The following is a 23693-nucleotide window of genomic DNA, read 5'->3' as shown; positions in this document are numbered from 1 at the left end:
CCCCTTATCCTAACTTTTTCCGCAGTCTTACAACTGACCGTATGCAAAACTGGTTTTCATGCTATTATAAAAGCATATAGTTCCTCCAATAGGAGCCCAAGGCCTCATAATCCTTACTAGGTTGAGAAATTATCTACGAAACTTCCCTGTAATCTGCGTTTCTCTCATGGTATATTGGTATAATGGTGACAAATATTTTAAGTTAACACTTCTTGTCTTTTAAATCATGTTCAAATATGGGTGCTTAAGAATCATATAGGGTTAGGATTGTATTTTTTCCCCTCAAGTTCTAGGAAACAACAAGGAAGGTATCTTTTCTATGTTAAAAGTTCTTTAGTGTAAGTTTTTGATTTTTTTTTTTGTTTGTTTGTTTGAAAGGACCTTACATAGTGAAAAACATCAGCACTGTATGATGCTATTTGAAGCATTTATGGAAATACAGGCAAACAAAAATATCAACACAAAGCTCTTTAAGACCAATGCAGTGGTTGCTTTCTTCTCAGACAAAAGATATAAAGTATTTCTGGACATGAGAAAATTAATAAGGGAGTACAAGAAACAATCCTGGCACTGAGATATTAGTGCTTTTTGTTCTTTAGGAAATTCCATGATTTCTGAACTTGGGAAAGAACTAGTCCTTAGGGGAGATATGGGCCTACTCCTGACTTCATTATTCAAGATCTCATGTATGGATCTTGGTTCATTCAAACATAAAATGTGAAAGTTGGAGTTCTTATCCGAATCACCTGTGGATAGAGGTGATTAGATGAAACTCCATCTTTATCTGATTACCCAGGAGCTCCATACTCTTTGGAGATCACAAGAGGATGACTGAGGTTCCTTCTAGTTCTATAATTCCTATTGTCTGAACTTTATTTCTCATTACATAGTCAATAGATGAGAAGTAACAGGCACTCTTAGGCATGTAGCTCAATGTTTTATCTAAGGAAAATATTCAAGTTAAAGCTACAGAAGGTGAAAAATGGGTATTTTAGGAAATTACGGCATCTATAATTATATTAAAAACGGACAACAGATATGCAAGAAAAAAAGACACACAACTTGGAAAAGGTTGCAAAATAAAAAGCAGCCACAACACCGGCAAGCAGGAGCTAAAAAAATCTCACCACAGCACCTATAAAATGCCCATGGGACCTGTGTTAACATTTACTGGATTCCAGAAACATCTCAAGGAGGTCAATAAAGGTTTGAGAATATCTGATTCTAACAGAAATACCCTTTAGCTTCAGGTCTAAGAAAGTTTGCTATCCTAATGGAGAAAAGAATAGAAAGATAAAAGTATACTATAAAGCCAATTACAACTAGTTGCTTAATATATGATCAGTGCTTAACCATGATTTCTTGAATTTAACAAATGGCTTCCTCTATCAGATTTCAATTAGCTCTTTAAAGTTCCACAAATGTTTTCTTAAAAATTTAGTCAGCCATTAAAATCCACGTTAATTACAATGGATATACTTTATGAAAAGAGCTTTCTGTGTGCTCCTCTCTTGACGCATGGATCACCTTCCCTATTCTTCTGTCTCGCCTTTCTATACCCTGAGTTCATGGCAACTAGTGAAAGGTAAAGACAATATTTTTCATGACATGAAGAACTAAGCAAACATTACCCAAAAGTTCATTATTTTCAAGAATAGATACAAATAAATCTGAAGGTTATGTCTTATCTATTTTTAAACACTGATCTTTAAAGAATGTCTTAAGTGACAATCCATTTAGGCAACAAATATTTAGAAAATGTTCATAGATCATTCTGGAATACAGAATTGGCAGATCATTTCTGAATTTTTTTATTTTTTTTTTTTTTTGCAGTGCTGGGGATTGAACCCAGGGCTGTGCACATGGTAGGCAGAGCTCTATCACTGAGCTACATCCCCAGCCCTCTGATGGGAATATTTTATAATAGGATTATTTTTAATAAACCTGCAATAAAACATTGAAGATAAAAACAAAGGCAATTGTATTATAAAAATGTGAAGACATTTGGTCAGCACTTTTAAAGTAGTCATAAAGCAATAACTAAGCTATGATGAGGCTTTCAACACAGAATACACAATAAAGCACATTAAACTTACATTGCACATTTCTCTGACTATAGCTTTTTCTGTCTCACTAAGGTCATGTTCATACTCTTTACCCTGTTGACGATCTATAGTTTCCTGAACATCCAAGACCTGGATTTGTTGAAAAAGAAAAGCAAATTTCACATGGGAAATTGTTAGTTGTGATAAAACCATGAAAGACCTCCATTTTGTGTATATATAAAAAACCCTTTAGTTTTCTCTGTTTGCATATCAGAGCGGAATACTATGTGGCAAAACCTATCTAGAATAAAATCAACTTGATTTTCAAATGGTCATTAAAAGTAACCCATTTTATCATTAATAGTCAACTGAATTCATTAAAGTCTAAATCAATTTGGTGAATTTAATTCGGTCATTAAGATAACCTAATAATGTGTACTATTTGGAGACAGTCAATACCTCTTGGTCCATTGTGGTTGTGAGTAATGTAATTATATGCCAAACAGTCCAAATGATATGTAGACATGGCATATAGAAAAGACAACTAAAAAAGAATATACATATAATAACTAGTGCTCTCAGTTCTTGCCTGAACATATTCCTAGTACCCAAGAGAGAAAGTGGAAATGGCTCTTTGATGGTAACAAAGAAAAACACTAGCTTCTTAGGATGAAAATATTTGACATTAGAGTGAAATGTCTGGGGCTGAAGCGTTTTTAAACAATTTTACAGGCCTATCTTTCTACTCCTAAATTGGTTTAAAAACAATGTTCATTTAATAATATCTAAAATTTTCACATGGATACTTTCTATAATCCAAAAGGAGAGAACTTTGAGTGCTTCTGGTTGTTCTTCTCCCTATCAATCGACTTTTAAATCAGAGCTAATGACTTTCCCAAAGGCTCCTGCTAACCTAGCTGGCTCTATTGTCTTCATGGTCCATACTGATGGCCACATCTAAAACTGCCTCCTGACAATTTGCAACAATGAACAGTAGGGACCTTTATGTCAAGTTCCTCCATATTGAGACTAATTAGAGAGTTTATGAATTGGATGTATTTACAGGATTAAACTGCCATCTTGTTAATTAAATCCTAGCCATTACTATATAGATACCATTTCCATAAAGTCCTGACACTTGCTTCTTCTTAAATTACATTCTTCACATACCTAAGGGAAATTATTGACTTTGCTCAGTGAATATTCATAGAAAACTTTAAAATCACCTTGAACAAGCAGCTCATTTGCCTACACATTTGATTTGTAATACACCTCACAAACATGTACTTCAAATCAGTTAATTTCCACTAAATGAAGTGAAGGCCAATCATGAATTTGAAAGCCAAAGAAATATGGTCTTATTACAAATGGGCTAATTTCTCATACAACACTCCCCCTACAAAACATGATCGTCATTTATTAAACCCAGAGTTTTCCTTAGAATCCATCAGAAAGTGAGCCATTGTTCTAATAATTCCTTTAGAACACAAACTTCATGATATAAATCAAATTTTTAAGAGACCTTCTTAAGATGCATTTTCAAAAGACAATGTCTGCACTGTTAACTGTATTGAAAAACAATACAGTTAACTCAGAACCAAACATCTCGTATTCAAGGGCCTGTAGTTATCCAATAAAGATGCTTCAGTTGCTCAGTATCACCCATCTGCCAACCAAGGACACTTAAATGCTCTGATTAATACATAATATCTTCTCTTGAGTTAAAATTTGACATGAAAATTAGAGAATGAATTCAGAGAAAATTCAGAAGCCCTTCCTTGCCCTCCCTTTCCTTTGAGGCTACACTAACAGCTGCATTGAAAAGTTAGAAGATTTCAACGTGACCCACTATGCTGATCAAATAGATTCAAAGAGCCCTTGCCCTGTAACAAGGCAACAGATTGAGACAGTTGGATTAAGAGGGCGAGGTGCTGCTTTTGGAGTTTGTCTAGGCACTACAATGCTACAAAACTGACGAATCTCTGGCCCATTTACCTTTTCTGAAATGCTCTTCAGATGGCTAGTGCCCGATTCATGTTAAAGTTCATCCAAATACTACTACAGAGAGCAAAATGTTCAGTCAGCCAAAACCCCTCATTCTGGCTGTACTGTCCCTTGAATTCCTCTCAGTTGCTCACTTTGTAAATTATTCTAGCCAAGACAAAAAATGCACTGCCAATGGCCACCAGCCTGATTCTCCTACCTTCCCTCATTAAAAATCAGTGTGTGTTTGGAAAAACGCACTCATATAAGCTAATGCAAAATATATGGAGAGCGCTAAGCCTTCTGCTAAAATTAAATCACCACAAGAACTGAACATTTCTCATCTGCTTTACACAGGTTGTGAAAAGGGTGCCACACTCCAAAAGAGGGCATCTTCAGTCTTAGGATTAATCATTCCAAAATTGAAACAATTTTCAGAATAATTATAAAACATACGTAACAAAACAGAACTAAAGCATTCTACCTACATTAAGGATACCTGTTAGGTAATGAAAATCTTAAAATTTCAAGGATTTGCTTCAATTTATCAGTCCCATAGTATGAAATCAAATGTATCTATAATTCCTATTAGTTTGTGTTAATGAATTTTCTAATAAGTAAAATTGATTATTGGTTAAAAAAATAAATGACTTCACAAAATTTGGGGTAAAATGTATCATCACAGAATCTGAAGTAAAAGTCAAAAATAAATTAGCTTTACATAAGACCATACAACTGTTTTTTAATGCTCTTCAAATTCCAGTTAATGCTGTATTAAAGACCTAATTTCTACACAGAAGAGTACGCTGCTATTTCTGTACTATAAGTTGAACAATGTACTTCAATGCATAAAGTGAAATAGAGTACCTTCCTCATTTTGACCAACTATTAACTCCCTACTTCTGAAGACATCCATGCTACAAACATTGCACACATACCTATAACAATATTTCACACATATGGATATGCATGCATAGACTTCAACTTCAATGCATATAGGTATGAATCACATTACTCAAAACAAAATGATAAAAATAGAGATCCAACCACAAGTACTCAAACCCATTGTTAGTTTAAAAAAATTAAAATCATACTTCAAAGATGAAGATTAAAAAGTCATAGCATAAGGGATCAAAAAAATAAAGTATCTACGGTTAAAGCAAGACTGTGAGGATAACCAGAATACAGCAAACAAGCCACAACACAACTGAGGTTCTGGATAAATGGTTGCACACAGTTGGTTACCTTAAGAGAATGTACCACAGGTTCAGGCTGCTGAGAAGGTGTGGTATGTCCACTGAAGCTAGCTGGAGAGTTGGGTGAACTGTTACTCCCATCAGCCCCTGATGACAACCTAAAAGAACCCTTAGTAGAAAATCAACAACTTTGTTATTAAAACAAAAGTCGTTTATAACTACATAGATGTCATTCAATATGCAATCTCACTGCCAAATGAGAATTAGCCATTTTTTTCCTATGCTATCCCAAGATGCTATCAACCTGCTAATTTGAGTTTACTTGCTGTTTGACCTGCAAGAAAACTAAAAGACATCCAACAGGTCCAGATGTCAACTCTGATTTATCAAAGAAAGCAATGTCCCCCAAGGAAAGGCCATTAACAAAATTTCAAGAATAACATTTGAATCTTAAAGATTCTCAAGAGCAGGGGATTTCATGAATTACTCCATGGCTAAGTTCAATGTGCTCATTCAGCAGGTTAAGTGCTACCTTCCATGTGTCTCAGTAGATATAGACACATCACATTCTTGGACTGAAGAAACTCTTATGAACTGTTCTTTGAGGGACGACCTGTAGCAGAGCATTTTTGAAAAAGACTGGAGCAATTCAGCATTTTCTTCAAGGAATTTCTCTCATTTTTATAGGCTTTTTAAAAAATGTAAACCAAAATAGATACAAATTAAATAGTTTACTGATTCAACTCAAATGGTGAGAAATCAGAAGTGAGCATGATTAATTAGACCTGTGTGAGCCACAGTCATCTATCTGTACATGAACTGGGAATCTCTCCTAGAGGTCAGTCCTTTTATTAAAGATTGCTTGCAGAAAGACTAATGGATTAGTAAAGGAACAGAGAGCAGCAGTTATCTATTCTCAAAAATATATATAGGAGCAGGAATGGAAATTTGGGGATTTTCCAAACGTGTTGTTAAACAAATGTATCCATTTTGCCATGTCTAACAGATTAATCACTGTTCCGTTTGATCTTACCAACCTAGTCCCCTCAATAGGAGTCCCTGAAGGTGTATCATATATGAATTCATGAAGGGAAAGAAAAGGTGGTTTGGGATATTAAATTGCAACATCTCTAGGTAAGCTTTTGGGGTACATTTTGGGGATGGGAAATGTGTGCAAAGCAACCAGTACAAGTGTGTGCTGTATGCATCCAATGCTATTTACAGAAAAATGAGCAACCCCCAGTGATTTTTACAATGATCACTATTTGTGCAATTTGGAATATTTTCTCTCCTTGGTGCCGTCATGTCTTCCTATGTCCCTGAAGGATCCCTTTGCCTACTTGCAAGCCTTCTAGGGCCATGTTCATTTCCCTGAGAGTTGGGCAATCTAGTCAGGTCTTCCTATACCCCCACTAGCCAACAAGTAGAGGAAGCAGTGAAATATGACACTTGGGTCACTTCTCCAGCTTCTGCCTTCTATTGCTACTAACTTCAACTAAAAGCAGTTGATGAAACAGGTCAGTCAATTATAAAAGGCCAATGGAAAGTTAAATCATAAAATTTGTTTTCCTGTATTGTGTAACTCAGATCAAATAAGACATAATAATTCCTGATACACATCATAGAAGGGAAACTATTTGAAGTTTAAAAATGGTTAAGAGACATACCCTCCCGCTACCTCCACCACCAAATTTTAGGACAACTTCTCTGTCAAGAGCAAATAATTCCAAAACTATGGAGTACAAAGGAAGCTCCTCTTCCCTGAATAACCCATGTCCTTGGGCGTTGTGTTTGCTTCCCCCTAGTGGTACGACCCTTCAGAACTCTTCAGAAAAGACTCCTGGAAATTATACAGAGTTCACTTCACCTCACAGTGCCATTTTTTCCTCTGCTAATCTGGTTTTCTTGTGATGGGTAACCTGATTTTTAACTCTGGGCTATCCTTTTTTCTCCAATTCTTGCTTTCAAACACTCTCTGCCCAGTCTTTTTCAAAGGCTTTCTTCCCAGATTTGGCAAAAAAGGTAGGCATGTCAATTCTAGCATGATCTTGTTTGGGTATGGGCCTCTATCTTTCAAAATCAATGTTAATAGCATCCTAATAGCAAGTTATCCGGGCCAGTTAGCTTTGTTTCAAAATAAGGGGAGTGCTGGTTTGATCATATCTCTTCAGAGACAACCAAATGAACATTTTTATTAAAGGGGGTAGGGCTATCAAGCTATAGTAGAATCTTTCAAAGATGTGAGTGTTATTTAGTAGGGGAAAACATCTTTCAAAATTTTACCTTAAATTAGCTTTGAGAGTCATGAACTAGTAATCAAGGTTTAAATTTTCTGTTATTCTTGTGATACCAGAAAGTAATAAAACATCTGGTAAAATTTAGTACCAATGGGTACTCAATAGTTTTCTAGGTTATAACATAGTCAAGCCCCTCATTCTACCTTTATTTGGTACTGTAAAATAAAAGGTTAGCTTTCTGTGTGCTTAACAGAGTAAAGCCAATCCTTGGAGAATTACTGAGGTTCAATCAGTATGTACACTCAGCTAACATTTTTTTCACCAAATTATTTTTTCTAAGTATGCTACTAAATGAAATGCCGGTACACAAAATAATGTTAAATATTCTCTGGGAGCTTATTTCAGTGAAATTATTTAGATTGTACATGCCTGGTTCAGGAGACGGGAGATTTAAAAAGTGGAAAATCTTAATCAAATTGGAAATGTGATTCCCAGCTTGAGTTGCTTGTTTTTCAAGCTCCACAGGAATACACACAGTGCATCCCTCTTAGCCGTAGTCAATGGCAAAGGACAAGGTATAATTTCCAGGGCAGATGAGACACGGCTGGTGGTGTTCACTCATTCTCACAGCCCCGGATCTTTCGCATTTCTCTTCATAAAAGGTGCAGGGTAACTTTGTTGTTCTTGTTAGGGGTTGCTCAACTTTAGTCTCCAGGTCCAAGAAGAACACTGGTGACAACTCTTTTAGGAGGCGAAAGACTATTCCCATCCTCCCTCCCAGTTTTAGACACACAGCCACCTTCTCCCATGTGTTTGGACTCATTCTCTATCCCCATGGATAACTTTTCTTCAAACAGCAGAGCCATCTGGTTAAGCACAAGCAAATGCAGCCAGCTGACTCATCTTCACTCACCGGGAGAGTGGGCAGGCATCGTCCTATTCCTCGGCACCCTTGCCACCACTGCAAGACCCGCCGGGCTCTGGGCCCCCAGCCTTTCTCCATATTTGAGCTGTTTCTAGTTGGAGGTTGCCTTCTATTCTGGGTGGCCTTATATTTGGAACAATACGGTACAATCACTCAGAAAAATACTGTTTCCCAAGTCTCAAAAAAGCAGATAGAACAAGATGCTTAATGAAATGAACCACAATGACCACAATGGCAAGCTGTAACATGCACCTGCAGCTAGGAAAACACAAACATCGGCAGTCTGAAGTCTGTTGTATTACAGCTCAGACCGATTTCTTCTACGTGTTTGGCAAAAGTATAATTCCATTGTCAAGTTTTCAAAAAGAGTACATGGTAAAGGTAAAATGGCAGAAAAATCTTGAAGCCATTTAAACATTATTGCATGGGTTTTACCTGTGAGAATCAGAATTTCCATACGTCTTCCAGGTATCTAAACTGCAGAACTTCATAGAAGTTACCTTTTTTCCCCTCTTAATAATGGGAAGCTGAATGCCCTTTTGTTCAGAAACTCAAGGTGGGAATAATTTCAATAATATGCAGAAAAACTGACACTAATCAAAGTTTTGACAAAATTGCTGCACACTGAAGAGGATGTAATCAACTAAGAAGCCTCCACTGCATTAAAGTAATTATTTTACATAGAGAATCTACATGATTATTAAAAATTCTATTAATCACTTAATTCCCAAATGTCTATGTTTATTGGAACTAGAGATCACACAACTAAAAAAAGCAAAAAAGCAACAAACACCGGTTTTCCTAAATTTCAGCTTTTTTCCCCCCATGGTCAAATAGTATCATCCTATGAAAATAATCAGAAGCAAAATAAACTTATTTGAACATGGTTTCCTTGCAAAACCAATTTTCATCAACTATTGACACAGAACACTGTCCCAAAGAACAAGGAAAAAATATTATGGAAAATTCACAGGCTATTCCAAAAATGCTAGTAGCTAAATGTTGAGGTTAATTTGGGGAAACTAAATAATATTTTCATTCATTTTCTTGGAAGTTAGTATGTGCTTCTAAATGGTGCTGGCCTAATTTTCACTTGTTTTGAATTTTTGGATGCTGAACAACAAAAATGAATAATGGTCTTAAATGAAGTTTTTAAAAAAGGGAATTAGTGTCTAGCAATTACTACTCACTCTTTTCTGAATATGAATTCAACCCTAGTTCCTACCAAATAAGTCATGCACATTCTATTCTTCACATATAACAGGAATAATTATAAACTTACATTTGGGTAATAATGATGATTTCAATGCTGATATGAATATTGTTTTGATAGATTACACACTTATATATGAAATACTATTTCCATCATCAAAAGAATTATATCCAACAGTTTACAATATAATTCTTACACTGAACTTGTAAATATTTCTGTGATTAATGAGTACTGCAAACTGTATACTTTTACAAATAAGGAGATCTATCATCTGGATTTGGTTCTTTGCATGGCTTATGCATCTTAGATCTTATATGTTCGATTCAACAACTAAGTAAAACATTCAGGAATTCTACGGAATTCTATTTTTCATCCTTAGTGTTTAGAAAGGCTAAATCCTAATGCCTGTCCACTGTGAGAGAACTTATTGCCAAATCTATGAAGTCTAAGGTTGCATCTATAACCATTCAGATTCTCTACAGAGAATGCACAATATTTACCCAGATATGTATTTATAATATATCTGTTATTTTATATACTAAGATTTACCTGTGTAACTAAAGTATAAAAAGAAACTTATATCTCAAAAAGGAAGGAAATATATATGGACCAAACTTTTGTGAAAGAATAAAATGTTTGATGCAATTCTTTTAAAGGAAAAAGTGTACTCTTTGGAACCAGGATTATTGATTTCTTATTCATATAAGCAACTTTTTTAAAAACCTAGGCACAAAGAAAAATGTGTTCTGGGCCAACCATCAACTTTGACCTTCAAATAAACTGTATCTCAATGGCATTTCTATACTAATGAAGGCTTAGCTCTTGGCCAGGATTGGAATCAATCAGTCATGGTGTTTTCTTGAAGACAGCTTTGTAAACCTCAGCAGGTCAGTTGTTGGAGTTATTTCTGTAAACTTTGGGGCTCAAAAGTGGGGAAGCTAATTCTGGTCATCAGTTGGAAAAACAATTCCAAATGATCTGAGGGGCTTCTTTGTTTTTCTTGGTCTTGTTTTCAGTGATTTTTTCCAAAATTTAAAAGTTACAAAAGAAATACCTGAGTGACCCCCACCAATTTCATAAGTTTGTATATTGGTCAGCTACTTTATATACAGATACATGGCACAACTAACAAATTATTTTAGATACTGGGATGATAACACCCTAAATAATAAGAGAAAGTAATGCTTTGCACCAAGATTGTGTGGGATGTAAATTACAGATTATTTACTATGTGGTAAGTGCCCATGATAGAAATCATGAATTCTAATGCTGTAAACAAGCACTCTTGTTCAAGAAATAAAAGTATCCCTTCACATCACAGAAAATATGAGTACTTCTATGGCTCTTACCAAGTATCTGAAAGACTTTCCATGAAAGTTGAAATTTTGTAAATCTTGTATTATTGCCCTTAATATAATTAATGTATCCTGCAGAGTCAATGAAGACTAAAGCCCAAATTTTAAAAGAGCATCTAAACAAATAGCAAGATAATAAATAATATATATTCTGAGTAAAATTATTGTAATTTGTAATATTACTTTCAACAGAAGTGGCAGAATTGAAACTGTTGTAATTAACTTGTCATTTTGCTATTTTGTTATTATGTTTTGGTTATAGGTATTTTTAGTAAGATTATTTTAATTAGCACTCTGAAAGTTTCCATTCTTTTGTCCTACAGAAGAACACATTAAAAGACTTAGCAAGAATATTCTCCTTTTTCCCCTATTATACAAGCAGTAAAATAAAAGCAAAGTAGGAGTCTGAAGTATTTTAAGATTATTGTTTTCAAAGCAAAAAGATGTATGCACTTTGAGTACTGTAGCAAAATAGATCTTCCTCACAGCAAGACAACAGTCTTGAAAATTGCATCACTATTTTAAATTCTAATGAGATCCATATGAGTTTCCTTTCAAATAAGAAAATGATACCAATTGCTAACATGATGAAGTGGGCATAGATGTATCTCATCTTGTCTAGTCTATTTCCACTCAGCTATCTCCACCTTATAAGCAAGAATAACCAGTAGAACAATTTTTAGAAAAGAGCAAAAATTATACAGGAAATGCAGAGATTTGAACCATCCACTTATATACATTGTTTCATTAGTTAATACCCAAATTAAAGGGTTACATAATTTTAAGAATAGCTGTGTACAACTCAGTCCTTTTTCATAAAATACAATGATATTCCAACAATCCTATTGCCAAATGTAAATAATTTTTGAAGTTTAAAAAATTATAATTATGCAAAGGAGTATGTGTAAAATTAGAATAGACAGGAATTATATAATGTGACTCAATAAGAAAAAATAACTTGTAGATAAACAAGCAAATGGTGAAAGAATTAAAAATCAATTTTTTCTCAAAAGTTTCTATACAAGTGTGCCATAGTCTGTTTTATTCCTCTAAAATTCTAAAAACCTCTGTAAGGGGGATATTATGAGATCTTGTGGAAAAAGAAGAGCTTCTGAAATCTGTAATGAAAGAGAAGTGAAAATTAAATCCTAAAAGAAAAGGGAGCTATCCAGGTTGCATCCTTTAATCACCAGGCACCTCAGCAAACTGCAGAAATACACAGGGGGTAGGGGTGGGGGATGGGGAATGTCTCTAAGAACTAGCCATTGCAAGCCTCAGTAATAAAGAATTATAAAGCAAAAAGTGATTTTTTTTAAGGTAATGGGAATAGATAAGAGTTAGTCTGACTTGGCAACTTTTACCTTGCTGACTTTGAAATAAGAGATGGGGAGATGAATTTTCACATGGACAAATGTGTGGCTTTTGCAAGAGTCAGAGCCTAGGGACTCAGGACATCCCAGGGTCAGATGTTGGATGGTTCTCCAAACTGCTCTGTACTGAAACATGAATTCAATATGGCATATTTAACCACTATCCATAACATTATCCCTTCAAACTATGACCATTCTCTTAGTTTTCATGTATTTATTTAAAGATGTACAAAATTCTTTAAGACATAGTAGTTTCTCTCTTCGTTCTTGCTCTCAGAGTTTTGGGTCCTATATGTAAAAGAAGAAAACAACTTGCAAAATAGAAAACTTTTGCTTTTCTCAAATTTATGGGAATACATAAAATGTTATTCCGTGAAGAAATATACTTTAAAAATGTTCATTATTATATTAAAAATTACAAAAGATGTTCACCTGGAATTTAATTTGTGGTCTCTGCAATGAAGAAAATTACCTGAAAATTAAAATTTCCAGAAAAAGTTTACAATGTTTCATTAGTCAAGGAAAATTTAAAAAAAAAAAAACAAAGTGCTTCCTGAGAAGTTTTGTTTTCTACTGTAGTGTAATGAAAGATAAATGCACTGGGCTGCTTATTGAACGTGTGTGTGTGTATGTATATATACATACACATGTATGATGTCTCTGTATCAGATGCTTCATATATATATAATATACACACACACTCCATTGATTAAAATCACAATAATACTATAGTGTCCTATAAAATGCAGGCTTTTCACTTGATATAAATCAGATGTAATGCACCTAAAGCAAATTTTTAGAGCCCAGACTTCTTATCTATTATAGGAAACCAACTATGAAAGCCTGAAGATTGATTGGCTTAAAGTGGTTTCCTGGTACTTAAAGATGTTTAATTTTTTATAAGTCCTGAAACTTGGTCAAACAGTATCTCATACCTCCATCAGAATATGTGCCTAGTTTAGGATGGGAGACAAATTCTGTTTTTCCTTATTATAAGGCAAGGAGAGATGCTTTGCCTAATTGCAGGAGGAAAACAATGTTTCACTGAAGTTGGCCAGCTTTCCTCCTGATACACTATAAAACTGCATTAAATAGAAGCTCAGATTAGATAAGAGATTTTAAAGGTCGCCTATGAATAGACTTGCAGATGCCGAGATCCTCAATTTTGTTCTCATAATATTTAGTTGTTTGAAGTCAAAGAAAAGAACATTTCATTTAATTAAAGAACCTATTCAATTCTGACTTATAATATTTAAAGTTTTCCAAAATTTGTAGATATTCATTCACTTCATAACTATGAAGCATCTATCAGACAATATATTTCAATAATTTTTTGTTGAAAGAGAAACAGTTCCAATTACAGCCTATAGAGTCATGTCGCCTCAATTTAAATTATTTATCTGATACTTATGAGCTGTGTGACTCTGGACAAGCTATGTGACCTCTCTGTACCTCAGTTTCCTCCTCTATACAATATGGGGAATTGATATGTCACCGTATGGTCTTAAGTCATAAGAAAACAGTGCCTGGCTTGTGTAAGTGCTCTATAAGTATTTGCTGTCATTATCATGAATGTTTTGGCTTTGACACATTATAAAATGTGTTGACAACCAATTTACTTTCACATATTTATTATATATAGAAATAGTTCTCAACCAGGGGCAATTTGCTCCCCCAGAGGGTACATTTGGTAAAAACATGTACCAACATTTTTAGTTTTCAAAACTGGGTAGTTTCTACTAGCATTTAGTGCACAGACACCAAGGATGCTACTAAACACCATGCAATGTGTAGCATGGGACTCAAAGAACTTTCCAGCCAATGATGTTGAGAAAGCCTGATTTAGAGAAAGACAACTATGTTGGAAACCAGCAATGCAAAATCTCTGGTGACAGCTCTGTGTAAGATGCTGCATGTCAGGAGAAGATGCCAGCAAGATTGCTGGGGCTCAGCAGTAGTGCACATGCCCATGTGTGAGGCACTGGGTTTGATTCTCAGCACTGCACATAAATAAGTAAAATAAAGGTCTATCAACAACTTTTAAAAAAACAAAAATTTGGAGCTCAAAACAACTAAAAAAGAAACTCCCTCAGTTTCAGTCTTGAAGTATTCTGCACACAAAGGCATACATATTCCCATCCCCAAATAGGAAATGACTTCATAACAAATGGAACAGAATTAAAAATGTCCCGAACTGTAACAACAGGACAAAGAAAGGGGGCGGGGGGGAGCACAGGGCAGTAGTCCAAAGACCACAGTTCCAGAGTAAAGAGATACAGCAAGCTGCAGCACCTTGAAAATCGAGACAACATATGGAGAATGAAATTGGCAGAAGGAGCTTTGTGGAAATTAAAGAAAATAAAACTTCCTTAGTTATATTATTAATATTATTAATACTATTCCTCACTTAACTTTAAACAGTCACTGTAGGAAAGAATAAACAATGTTATCAAATAGAAGGGCCCTAACACTCCAAACAGTATCCTTTTGATAAGAGCATTATGCACGAAGAAAGGAGAGCAACCATTCCCTCCTTCCATGACTAAGGTGTTTAGTCTGTCTACATGTTTGTATCCTTAGTAGGTAGAAGACTTGAGAGGCCTTTGTCACAATGTTTCCCCATCACTAAGGCCCTACTACATGTTAGGACTATCCTAAGTGTTGACAATTAAAGGATTAAGACAGATCTATTATACCTTAGAGAGTAACTGTGAATAAAAAAAAAGTTTTATACATTGAATACTATATATTATTCATATATATTATAACGACTCCACAGCAGGAAAACAAGCGAATTTTTAAAACATGGGCAGAAACCCAAATTGACATTTTTCCAAGAGACACAAATGGTCAAGAGGTAGATGATAAAACCCTCAGCATCACTAATCAGGCAAATGCAAATTAAGACTGTAATGAGATACAATCTCACCCAAGTTAGAATGACTGGTAATAGAAAACATAACAAGTGCTTAGCAAGGGTATAGAGAAAGGGGAAATCTTATATGCTATCATTGATAATGTAAATTAGTAGTCATTATGGAAATCAATAGAGGCTCTTCAGAAAAGAAGTAGTTCTACCTAAAAATAGTAGAACTACTGTGCAAACTAGCAATGTCACCTCTAGATATAGGTCCAAAGGAAATTAAACCAGTTATGTCAGACACCTGCATTCCTATGGTCACGGCAGCACTGTTCACCAGCCAGGATATTCTAACAACCAAAGTGTCCATCAATAGATGAATTCATGAAGAAAATGGAGGCATACATACAAAATAGAAGACTACTCAGGCATAAAAGATGACTACTCAGGATAAAATTCTGTCGTTTGTGACATGGATAAACCTGAAAGGCATTAAGTAAAATAAACTACACATACAGATATTGTGAGATCTCAATCATACATAGAATCAAAGTTGCTATCCTACAAGTTGAGTGTAGAACAGTGGTTACAAAAGGTGGCTGGAGGTGGGAGGACTGGGGAGATGTTGGTCATAGGATACAAAATTTGTTAGGATTAAGTTCAAGAGATCTACTGTACAACATGTTAACAATAATTAACAATGTGTTCTTGAAAATGCCAAGAGTGGATATGAAGTGTTCTCACCACAAAAATGATAACGACGTGAGGGAATGCTATGTATAGTCATCCCACCATGTATACGTATTTCAAAATATCATGTACTTGGGTAATATAATTTTATCTGCCAGTATTTTTTTTTAATTTTTAGAAGGTGCTGTTCTCAATTTATACTTCAATGATTTTTTGTTTGGAAACCTAGAGATCTCTTTCTAGTCTATGTATTAATGTTCTAGCTCTTGTGCTAGAGGAAGATCCTGGTTGGAATGACTTGGGGGCATGAGGATGGTTAGATTAAGAATAATCACACACTCCTAATGATAAAGTAATGACTCATCCAAATGAACTAGTATACACAGCCTGGACATGAGCTCTGTGCCCATGTGACTTGCTCTACTCCAGACACAAAGCTGGAGCCACAATAATTACAAAGTCTAGACCTAAAGTATTAATGAAATGGTTTTTCTAAAGTTACCTAAAGTATTTTTGAAAATTACTGACAACTCATTTTGAAGTGCTATGTAGGTCATGCTATAAATGAAATATAATAGGGATCCAGCTAAGTACAGTGATCTCATTAAGAGTCTAATCTCCTATTCCAACTTTGCTCTCTGAATTTGGATTCTAGTCACACTCTTCTGAATCCCTCGCTTTTTCTTGTCCCATATCAGTGTGATCAAGGATGTCACTTTTTTATTCTGGTTCCATATTTAGTATCTCTTTTCTCCCTTGTCCCACAGTCTAAAAATCTTGTTTCAGTCCCAGCTTTGCTAATGAGCAAGTCACATTCCTGTGAACTTTTCTTCCACTGCCTGACAGATGGGTATAATCACCACATGACCACCCCACCTTAAGGGGAACTGACAAGAGTTCTGTTCATGGGTTAATTTTAAGCCCACTCACATTTTATAGTAATACTTCATACATCTTGGAATACTGATGCTATTAAGTTTCAGAATGGACTAGCAAGATCTGTGCATGAAACTATGGTATTTTTTTCTATCATCTCAAGAATAGTTATATATATGCTTTGTGCCTATGTACTTGGTAATTAAGAGGTACTCAACTATTAAGTTACTGAAATGCACTTTTGGAATGCTAAAATGGCCTGAAATAAGTGACATTTATATTGCTTTTGATGGTCCATTTTGACAAATCTACAGTTTAAACATATTATAAATTCTCACTATCTCTCATTTGCCAGTTATTGGGGCAAAGTTAAGTTTATCCTCAAAATCTTGAATCAATTTCATTTTAGAGAAGCTAACCTGTTAAAATCGTAACTGAAAAAAATCACAAGGAATGAGTAGCAGACCAAAAATCAAAGACTATCACTGCAACATCCTAAGTATATGTTCATCAAAATCTCTATGTAATCTCATAGTCAAGTAGAAACTTTTTAAAATCTGATGTGATATTGCTCTCAAATTCATTAAGTGTCGACCATTCTATGTCTCCAGGAGATCCTAGCTAAGAAAATAAATGAGTAAAAGTTACTTTCTAGTTATGTCAAACAATGGCTAAGACTGATGTCTGCAGAGTTGGTTAGGAACTCTGACTCAGAGAAATGAAAATCGTAGAATGAAGACAGGATGCGGATGCGAGGCCCAGAGCAGGCAAAGCTGAGGCTGCCGTGACATGAAGACCTCTATCAAGAAAAATCTGGTAGGCTATAAGAAGAATCTGAAATTTATTCTTCATGGAGCCGCATATGGAACGGATTTGTGTATTATTTTTTTTTATTGGTTGTTCAAAACATTACAAAGCTCTTGACATCATATTTCATACATTTGATTCAGGTGGGTTTTGAACTCCCAATTTTACCCCAAATACAGATTGCAGAATCACGTCTGTTACACATCTACATTTTTACATAATGCCCTATTAGTAACTGTTGTATTCTGATGTGGTGATACTGTGAAGAACGATTTGGTTAAGACAAGACTAGCTGGGATGAAGTTTCAATTACAAGATTAACAAAGAAGTTCAAAGTAACAACAATTATTTATTGTCTACACTGGGCAACAGCAGAAGGAATGGAAAGCATGCTGTTGACAGATTAAAGGGCAGGACACTATGAGTCTTAATATTTGTTTGAATGTAGACAGGTTGAAAAGAATCCAGGATGACTTCTCGCTTTTCAACTAGGTGCCTTCTAAATGGTTGTATCATTAACCAGGCTAGGAAATACCAAGGGAAGTAGCATATCTAACTCCTTCCTCAGAATTTTAAAGTCGAGATCAAAGAGGTGATTAATGATATAAAGCCCTCAACCATTCTTTCTCCCAGGTAACCTCCAAATGGCTTTCTTCTGATATGGGAGATAAAAGATAGTGTGCAAAATATTGAAGTTCTACATGATTTTAACTACATGTAATGATCAACTAGTGAAAATATCTGGCTAAACACTGCAGTGTTCTTGGAAGGAAAAGAAAATAATTCTGAAGTATCTGATATTCCAGGTGAAATTTGCAGACATATAAATATAGTGCCCAAGAAAATAAATAAATGAAAGTCATTACAGAAGGTTAACAGGATGCCTTTTTTCCCCAAGAATTACAGAGGTCAAACCTGAGGAACAAAAGCATTAGTTTATTGAAAGGGCGAAGATAGCAAACACCCTCTATCTCTGGAGCCAGACTGAGAATAGACAAAGAATAACAATAAAGGTGTGATTTAAAAAAAAAAATGTTAAACAATAGTTAGGAAACGTGGACAACTGCATTTGCGTGCATTCAGCTAAGATAATGAGCTTATGTGCTTAATTTTTTACTTATAGTAAAGACTTCTGGCATTGATGCCGAGAGGAACATATCTGATTATTTTTAGGCCTTGGACTTATAAGGAAAAAGGAACAGGAGGGCATAAGTGGGACACAGAGAGCAAGGGCATAGAACCGAATTGCCTGTGTGGAGGCAATAGCAAAAAATGCAATGCTAATTAATATTGTATTTGACTTGCAGAGCACAGCCCATTAAGAATAGTGTTAAGCATCTCAGCATGCCATCAGAGCCCCATGGAACACGTGTGTACAGCTACAGTTGCAGAAATTAAACAGCTATTGAAAATAAATGTTTGTTGAGTTGACTAAGAAATGTTACATTTTAAAGTGGAATTTGCTACACTGACTTTGGCAATAAGAAGAACTATTCAAGGAGTCTTCCAGAAGCTGCCACACAAAGTGGAAGGTCAAGAATGAGAGAGGCCTAGCAGAGAGGCAGAGTCAACTTCATACAAGGGCGCTACCATTGGAGGATATGGATCAATAATACAAATAAGGACTGTTGCTATTAGAATGCAGTCCATCTGTGTCATCTGTTGAAACTTATCTCAGTTAAAGCATTAACAAGAATCCTATGCTTAAAGGTTTGCAAAAATAAAAGCCAACATGAATCTAGGCAGTGTAGCTTCTGCCTAATTGGTAGTAATAAAATTGCCAGCAGGGAGAAATGAAATCTGCCATTAGAAATATCATCATCACAGCACAAAACAGCTTCATGGAAGCAAGAACTGATTGTCACAAACAGTGCTTACTAGGAAGAAAAACAGTAATTTCAAAAATGTCTGCTTTCTGCCTCTTTACAAAAATAATTTGATAGAAAATAAGGTTTTCTGATTTATAATATTTATTCACATAGAATAATAATCCATTTAGTTCCATGAAGTAAGTCCTCCATAATTCTGGGAGTCTGAAAGAACTAAGTAAGTTTCTCCATCCAGTCTGCACTGCCACTGGCTCCTTCCTTGTTTCCTACCTTTAAATCTTGGAGTGCCCCCAGGACACAGTCTACAAGCATCTTTTCTCACTCATGCACAAGTTTTCATTTGGTCCCATGGCTTTAAAATAAGTGTGTGGGGCATGTGTATACACACACATAAGAATGTATACTTCATTCTTCCATCTCCAGCTCTGACCTCTCACCTGGGTTCCAGGTATATATCTCCAACTCCAAATATAGCATCTCCTCATTGATGTCTTGATACCTCAAATTAAGCATGTCCAAAATACAAGTTGATTCCCCTGCATCTCCTAACCTGTTCCTCTCAGTCTCCCCCATCTCTGCTAACAGTCCATCATACTGCTGTTTGGTGGTAACAAATACTGATCTTATTCCTGTTTCCTCAACCATGCCTCACTGATTCCTAGCCAAGGCTTCTGTTGTTGTTCCTGTTTTCTAGAATAGTCTTCTGCAAGCCATGCTCCTTCACTCAGATTTCTTCATTTGTCACTTCCTAGAGAGAGGCCCTCAAACTCCATGTTTCATACCCTCTCACCCTAGTCACTAACTTTATGCCCTGCTTTGTTTTCTTCATAAGTGATCACTAATTCCATGTATTATATATTAATGGTTTTAAAAGTAATGACCCATCTATTAAACTTTAAGCTACATAAGGTCAGAAATTACCTTTCTTATTCAAGACTATATTCCTCATTGCCTAAATCAGTGTCTAAGAGTATCAGAACTATTCAAATCAGGTGGAAAATTGGAATGATGGGCTTCCACATGATTTATAGAAATTATATTCTCTATTAAGGTTTTTTTGGTTATAATAAGAAATGCAGTGGAAGCCTAGTAAGCACCTATCACTGAATGAACAGTCCTGTATCAATCCAATCCTAAATGTCAACATTTTTTCATTTCAAATAGCAGGATCTACATGAAATTCTGGGGATAATATACATCCTAGATAGCTTGAATAAAAAATAATGTCATCTCATCCTTCCACACAAGTTCTAAACATAGCTAATGCCACAAACCAAAGCTGCCTAGCTTAAAGAAAAAAAATTATTTTTCTAAAATCTTTAGGTAAAGAAGGGAAAGGAACAAAAATGGCCAAAATTCTGAGGGAATTACCTAAATAAAGGTAATGCTTAACACAGGCACACCCATAAAATTCTCTCAAAAGTAGCATCATGAAGCTTCAGGAAAGGAAAAATTTTTAAAGAAATGAAAAATTACAGTTTGGCAATTAAAATAAAACTTTCAATTACAAGTTAGAATTTTAGCCTAGCAAAGAGGTAAGCCAGAAGTAAGTATTCAAAGTTTGGTCAAAAAAATTATAATAGAAAAATACTTCTTAGTTTTGTTTTTAACTCAAAAGAGAAATGACCCAGAGACTAATTAGCTCTATAAGCCACTCTCTGACTGACATTTAGCAAATCACTTCTCCTTAGGGCCAAAAAATAAGCCTATTGCTAGGTGTGGTGGCACACACCTGTAATCCCAGCGGGGTTCTAGAGGCTGAGACAGGAGAAGTACAGGTTCAAAGCCAGCCTCAGAACTTCGAGGCACTAAGCAACTCGGTGAGACCCCGTCTCTATATAAAATACAAAATAGGTCTGGGGATGTGGCTCAGTGGTTGAGTGCCCCCAGGTTCAATCCCCAGTATCCAAATCAATAAATACAAGGCCTATCAATGAGCTTCATGTGCTGGCTAGGAAGTGTGACTAATAAACCTGATTATAGCATTCACTGCTTTCAGAATGCTTTACAGAGAGGTTTCATGACTGCTAAGCTGCCATCATTCACCATACTAGTGCTGTGAATGGATCTGGCTTATCTTTTTATTTTTTAATTGACAAATCACAATCATATCTGTGAGGTACAAGGTGAACATCACATTGGTATGTTCCCTTCCACCTCATGGCTCTTCTGATGTCCATCAGTCCTGGTGACAAAGACAAGAAATGAAGATTCCTCTCACTTTCCTGTTCAAGTCTCTTTCTGACCTACAGAAAACAGAAACGATCCTGGGTTCTTTATAAAGTATGTTGCAAATCTCAATGAATAGATGCTACACAAATGGCCAGCCAATGGTATTTTCCTTTCCTTTCCAAGAACATGGAATTAGAAACGTGAAGAAGATCATGGGAGGAGAATATATGGATATGAAAAGAAATAAATTCTACAAATTCAGAGCCTATCAATGGTCTGCCAATTGCTCATTTTCCCATGAAACACCCTCACTTAAGGAAAATAGGAGATTGATTTCAGACCTCTTCCTTAGCCAGAAATTGTTTCTCATTCACAGATAGAATTTCACTTGTCTCTAAAGGGCTACTTAGAAATTAATGTTCTTTCCAAGCTACCACATAGCGGTATCTAATTTAAAGACAAACATATTCCATGTTATTTTCCTAGCAATCTAAGACATGCAAGAATATCCAGGACACAAAATTAATATAAACACTCAAATGTAGCCTCAGTCACCATGATAATTATTTCAGAAAAATTTTCTAGCGAACAGCACCACAACTTTCTTCCAAAGGCGGCGGCCTGTCGAGTCAAATGCAAGCAAGCATCCTGACCTCTAATTTTATTTTTATCCTAACACTAATAGTTTCTTAGGAAAGCATAACTTGCCTCTTGCTAAACTACTGATTTAATCACAGCACTTTTCAAATTCCAATACTGATAACAGACTTAAATGCTCTTCCTAGTGTTTGCTCTTTTTTTGTGTGTGTATAATAAAGTCTATTTACAGATGAAAATTTAAATAATGCTATAGAAACCAACTCTTTTAACAAAGAATAATACAAGAGACAACACAATTTATTTGGTGAATGTTATGATTTTAATATGAGGTCTCCCCCCAAAGCTCCTGTGTTGATGCAGTACAATGATAGAATTCTGAGAGCTGTTGCCTAATCAATCCATCCTTGTTTAATTAGACTAACTGGTGGTTAACCATAGGCAGGTGGGAGTGAGCCCTAAAGACTTATGATATTGAACCCATGCTTAAATCCAACTAGGATTGATGCTTAAAATTTTTAACGTATTTAAAAACAATGTGATAATACTGAACATTTTCTACAATTAAAGTACTTTTGATTTCACAAATTATGGCATCATCTATAGCCATGAGAAATCAATCAGAAGTATTTTTTTTTTATCTAGAATTGAAAGATGACTTATCACATTTTTGTGCCCGACTCTGATGAAGTTTGACAATATCAAGATCCTGAGCAACACACATTTAGGTGAATATCATTTGGGGGGCAACAGACTTCACCTGCTCTCATAACTATTTTGATCTCACCTATAAATGTCGAAAGCTCAGCACAACTGTTTTTCCTAACCTAGAGAATCCTCTCCAATGTAAACCAACTCCTATGATGCCACATGAGCCACTTTCTTCATGTGACCATTTGGAAGATGTAGTCTTCAAGAGAATTCTTCAAAGTCCTTTCCAACTGCCAAAGAACCCAAGCTTCCATCAACAAATATATCTCAGCATTTGTAGAACTTACTGACAAAACGTGTGAGTTTTACTAGTTAAGGAATTGTATATTAAAATAGGATTGGGGTGAAAACAGGAGTAAAAAGTGAATGGACATCACCCCAAACAAAATACCTTTTCAAAATACAGAGACAAAGTTGCTAAAACTCCCCTTTATCTGAAACTTTGTCAGATGGATGCCATCCAAATTCTACCTGAAACTTCTTCTAACTTCTGGCACTCAACACTTGGGAGGTGCAAACAGGATACAAAACCATCATTCCAACAATTTGTGATCAGATTTACCTGGTTATGTTTTATTTCTGAATAACCATTTTATATTTTCCACTTATGAGATTTCTATAGTTGTAGATATGAAATTCCCTAGCAAATAAAATGTTTAAATAAAAAATTATCTCTTACATTAAAACACACCTGCCTTTGGTGTCAATGATTGTTGATGTATCTTGGCTATTTAAAAGCCTCCTTTATTAGAGCCAGTTTTTATATCAGGACCAGATGGGAGCCATTTTGGACTGAGTTTATTAGTTATCTGTCAAACATTAGAACT

General features: G+C 35.3%; 1 protein-coding gene across 3 annotated transcripts in view; it reads right to left on the bottom strand.

The window, feature by feature from the left end:
• Positions 1 to 23693, bottom strand: part of Ccdc85a (coiled-coil domain containing 85A) — a 175645-nt gene that overhangs the window by 3461 nt on the left and 148491 nt on the right. Inside the window, exons 4-6 of one of the 3 annotated variants that reach the window (XM_027934588.2) lie at positions 8375 to 8509; positions 5274 to 5393; positions 2097 to 2195 (exon numbers count right to left, since the gene is read on the bottom strand). The exons of the other annotated variants lie outside the window; for them this stretch is intronic. Of the exons in view, the coding sequence (XP_027790389.2) occupies positions 2097 to 2195; positions 5274 to 5393; positions 8375 to 8509 (354 nt within the window). The remainder of the gene's footprint in view (positions 1 to 2096; positions 2196 to 5273; positions 5394 to 8374; positions 8510 to 23693) is intronic. 3 annotated transcript variants of the gene reach the window in all.

The sequence above is a fragment of the Marmota flaviventris genome, chromosome 14 (assembly GCF_047511675.1).
Source record: "Marmota flaviventris isolate mMarFla1 chromosome 14, mMarFla1.hap1, whole genome shotgun sequence".
Taxonomy (NCBI): Eukaryota; Metazoa; Chordata; class Mammalia; order Rodentia; family Sciuridae; genus Marmota; species Marmota flaviventris.
This window is presented reverse-complemented; position numbering and strand designations above follow the sequence as displayed.